Source organism: Asparagus officinalis, chromosome 8, assembly GCF_001876935.1.
Source record: "Asparagus officinalis chromosome 8, Aspof.V1, whole genome shotgun sequence".
NCBI lineage: Eukaryota > Viridiplantae > Streptophyta > Magnoliopsida > Asparagales > Asparagaceae > Asparagus > Asparagus officinalis.
Window position 1 is genome coordinate 73,729,298 of NC_033801.1, and position 5,195 is coordinate 73,734,492.

A 5,195-nucleotide genomic window follows, 5' to 3' on the forward strand; every position below is an offset into this window, starting at 1 on the left:
CTATTCTACAATGAAAATTGCAGTTCACACACACGTGACATTTTAAAAGCTAGGGGTGTTATGCCAAACATAGAGGGATTTTGTAAAACTTACCCAACCGCATTATTGACACATGTTCTAAGTATATAAACACAAAAGCCAATGACAATTTAGGCCCCCTCCACTGCCAAAAAATAGTTGAACGATCAGTAATACTTTGATCACAACTACTAACTATCTAAATACAAAATCAATTGATTCTATGAAACAATAATGGTTGACAATGAAAAAGCTATACAAACACACATGATTTAAAAAACACAAGAATAAGTTTGATAGCATGTTGCACATTCGTTTCTTCTAACCTTTTCAGAATTATAAAACTCTGGTAGGTAATTAGCAACTAACATAGTTGCTGACATCTTGTATACTGGCGGCAAGATGCAGTCATCATACAAATAAGAAATTGGAAATAATTTGCAAATATATACAATGCTTGTGTGTACAAATATATTTATCAATTTATAAAAAAATATGGTTTAGTTTCATAATGATGCTTTGGAGGAGATATTTGTAAATATATACAATGCTTGTGTGTACAAATAAAATATAGTCAATATTTATTAAACCGCAATCTAATTATAAACTAATTATATTGTTTTTTTTTGTTTTATAAAGTCGAATATCCAGCATTTGTACATTGCTTGGAAATGGCACCGAATAAAGATTGGATGGACCTAGTAGATGATAATAGACTTGATCTAAAATATGTAGAAGGGGTTGATAAGTTTTTAGACTATGCATATGAGAAGCTATTTAATAGTTTCAATCAGAACAATGGCAACTTTGAAATTCGATGTCCATGTATTAAATGCAGCAATGTGAAGTCTGGTAATTGTGAGTCGGTAAAGACCCACTTGATTGTTCATGGAATTATTAAAAACTATAGATTTTGGTGTCATCACGGTGAAAGACAGGGTGAGTCCATTTCGGAGTTTGATGAAGAACAAGAAGAAATAATAGAAGAAAGCCAGAGTGACGATGAAATGTAAGAAATGATTGGAGATTTATTTCATAATTCAACTGGCGTTGTTGCACCTGATGCCACGTCGAGTCAGGATATTCTTGAGCAGGAACCAGATGGACATGCAAAACAATTCTACAGTCTTTTAGGTGACTCCGAGAAACCTTTGTATGAAGGCTCTAAATGTTCAAAGTTATCTGCTTTAGTGAAATTACTTCACATAAAGAGCCTAAATAGGTGGAGTAATAAATCATTCTCAATGTTGCTCCAGTTTTTGAATGAGGAGCTATTGCCAGGGGAATCAACACTGCCTAATTCGTATGACGAGGCCAAAAAATTAATCCGAGACCTTGGCCTATCATATGAAAAAATTGATTCGTGTCCATTCTCTTGCATGCTGTTTTGGAAAAATGAAGAAGGTCTTGATACGTGTCAGAGATGTGGTGCTTCTAGATGGAAACTTGATAAACATGAAAAAGAGATCAAGTGAAAGGCAAATGGTAAAAAAATACCACAAAAGACATTGCGATATTTTCCTCTTAAGCCACGATTGCAAAGGCTTTACATGTCTTCAAAGACAGCTTCTGATATGAGATGGCACCATGAAAGACAAGCTGAGGACGGAGTGATGAGACATCCAGCTGACTCTAAGGCTTAGAAAAACTTTAATGAGCTACATGAAAGCTTTGCCGAAGAGCCCCGAAATGTTAGGCTCGGTCTTGCAAGTGATGGTTTCCAGCCTTTCAAAAATTCAAAAGTTTCTTATAGCATATGGTCCGTTTTACTTGTACCATATAACTTACCATCATGGATGTGCATGAAGCAATCCAATTTTATTTTATCTATGCTCATTCCTAGTCCAACTGGTCCTGGAGATGCTATTGACACCTACTTACAACCATTGATAGAAGAACTAAAGGAGTTGTGGGCCTCAGGCGTTCGAACATATGATGTATCTCTGAGACAGAATTTCATTTTACGTGCAGCACTAATTTGGACCATTAATGATTTTCCTGCTTATGCAAATTTATCTGGATGGAGCACTAAGGGGAAATTAGCATGTCCTTGTTGTAATAAGCACACTCACTCTATCAGGTTAAAATATGGAGGCAAGCAGAGCTATATGGGGGCATCGTCGCTATCTTGATGAAAATCACAGTTGGAGAAAGGATAAGAAATCATTTGATGGCACTAGGGAGAGAGGGTATGCAGCGTCGAAGCTGACCGGAGATGACATCCTTAAGCAGGTGGAAGATCTTATAGGGATCACCTTGACCAATCATCCAGAGAAGAAAATTAAAATATCACACGAAAGACAGGGAGATAATTGGAATAAAAAAGGTATTTTTTTTTGATTTGCCATATTGGAGAACTCTCTTATTGCGACATAATTTAGATGTCATGCATATTGAGAAGAATATTTATGATAGTCTGCTGGGAACAATCATGAACATTAAAGGAAAGACAAAGGATAATATCAAAGCCCGTCTCGATTTACAAGCAATGAGTTTAAAACTGGAGTTACATCCAATCCAGAGAGGAGATAAACTTGTGATGCCAGCAGCTTGTTATACTTTATCCCAAGAAGAGCAAAGCAAATTTTGTCGATTTCTAAAGGAGTTAAAAGTTCTAGATGGATTTTCATCCAATATTTCTCAATGTGTAAACCTTAAAGAGCGTAAGATTTTGGGGTTAAAGAGTCATGACTGTCACGTTCTTTTGCAGCGCTTGATTCCTGTATCGATTCGTGGCCTTCTTCCTGCAAAAGTGTGTGAACCAATTATTGAACTTTCCATATTCTTCACTATATTATGTGCCAAGACATTAAGGGTGGATGAACTTAAGCAAATTGATGAGCAGATTCCACTTACGTTATGTAAGCTTGAGAAGATTTTTCCACCTTTAATTTTTGATGTTATGTTGCATTTAGTAGTTCATTTAGCATCTGAAGCTATACTTGGAGGGCCTATTCGATTTCGATGGATGTACCCAGTGGAGCGTCAGCTTTATACTTATAAGTCATATATTAGAAATAGGGCACGTCCAGAAGGGTCAATTGCTGAAGGATATATAGCAGATGAATGCATGACTTTTTGCTCAAGATATCTAAAAGGCTTCGAGACAAAGTTTAATCGCCTTGAAAGAAATTATGAAGATGACAATAGAGAATGTAATGAAGCACAACTATCTATTTTCAGACATAGTGGGCGGGCATTGGGTGCTGCCACCACCCGCTACCTTGATGAACGTGAGTGGTTGCAAGCTCATATTTATGTTCTAAAGAACTGTGATGAAGTGCAACCACACATTGAGTAAGTCACTAAAGTTTAAGATTCTACTAATAAATTTACTATAGTTAGTCAACGTTAATCATATTTATGATATTTTAATGTAGGGACTATAATGAATTCGTAAGAGAACCCACAAATCACTATGATGATAAAGATTGGGATAAGAACTTTATCGATTGGTTCCAAGCTCTAGTACGTACATATCTTGCCTTATTTTTTTAATATCTTGATTGGTTCATTTTATTACATGTTCCATGACTTGATCATATTTTGGTTTTGTTTAGGTTTATCAGAGTTATCGAGAAGATGATGACTTACTTTCACTATCTCGTGGTCCAAGTAAGATTGTTAAATGTTTTACTGGATTTGTCATAAATGGACATCGATTTCATACAGAAAGTCGAGATAATTGTTTGTCAACTCAAAGTAGTGGGGTTGCAGTTGTTGGTGATGCTGGTGATGGTGGAGATATAGATTATTATGGTGCTTTGGTTGAAGTTGTCGAATTAGAGTATCCTGGTAGAAGAAAGGTTGTTCTATTTCGTTGTAAATGGTGGGATGTGCACGACAAAGAAAAAGGGACCGCTTTGAAAGAAGACAAATATTGATTTATCAGTATTAACTGCCGACACTTGCTAAAGACGAATGACCACTTTATACTTGCTGGCCAAGCATCACAAGTTTTTTATGTTGAGGATATTACCAATGAAGGTTGGCATGCAGTTCTTAAAGCACAACCCCGTGATTCCTATGATATGCCACCAGATACAGATGATTGTGAGATAACAGACGATGGAGTTGAAGCTTATTTGCAAGATGAATCATTTGATGCTCAGGCTATTGCATTAACATCATTGGAAGATGATTATATTAATTTGAGAAGGAGTGATATTGATCCAATTATTGTAAATTCGGTCTTAACTTCAAAAAAGAGGAAAAAGACTCAAGCAGAGAATTAGAGCACTTTAATTAAAGAATAGAACACAAATGATATTGTGTTATTGAGATAAATTTTAAGTTGTATCTTCACTATAACTATTCCTTTTTTAGATATATGATGTTCTTTTCTTCATATTTTGGATGTGGCTTTGACATTGCAGCAAGTGCTTCTACATTAGTGTATTATGTATTTATTATTATGCTTGTCCTTAGGGATTTCTTTTTCTTTTATTCATTTCTCTTTTGACATTTGTTTCATACATAGTGTGTAATACTTAAATTCCTTTTCATAGCAGGAAAATGAAAACTCAAGAAGTCACTTCCAAAAGCAAAAAGGCACAATTTCTAGCACCCAGGTCATTAATTAGGAAGCGACTTCAAGCAATTGCAGAAAATTCATTAAGAAGGGAACAACTCCGTACTTGTCATGACATGAACTTGAATATTCAAAATCCAACACAAGATCAAAATATGGATGCAAATTTTAGCGCTGATTCAGAAAACTTTGAAGAGGAGAATTTTGCACAAAATCGCAGGAGAAGTGCAAATACTAACAATGAAGAGAATGATGATTCTGCAGGTTGATGAGACTTAAAATTTATTGTTATTTCTTTTTTATCTTTCAATTTATTTTTTATGATTGGATTAATAATTGCCTAATTTTTTGCAGAATCAAATAATCATCGAGTGCAAAGTGATTATGTAATACTAAATGAATCTCGACAAGAAGGTATATTCTTTATTAATTACAAGAAGTAATTTTTTTATCAATTTCTTTTTACCTATATCTTGTTTCTAACATATGATATGATGTATGCAGCTGTTAATTCTCATAAGAAGAAAAATCCACCTCGTGGTAATAATAAGTGTCTAAAGTTGAATAATTTGTCACATGGGGAGAAAAAGATCATTACTTTTTATCAAAATGAGCTATTGAACCAGAATTTTCACGATATCTTAGA

General features: G+C 34.7%; 1 protein-coding gene across 1 annotated transcript; it reads left to right on the forward strand.

Annotated features, from left to right (window-relative positions):
* Positions 2,107-4,253, forward strand: LOC109821373. The gene is made up of 5 exons (XM_020387563.1): positions 2,107-2,344; positions 2,400-3,315; positions 3,399-3,486; positions 3,579-3,824; positions 3,936-4,253. The coding sequence occupies exons 1-5, from the start codon at positions 2,107-2,109 to the stop codon at positions 4,251-4,253; spliced, it is 1,806 nt and encodes a 601-aa protein (XP_020243152.1).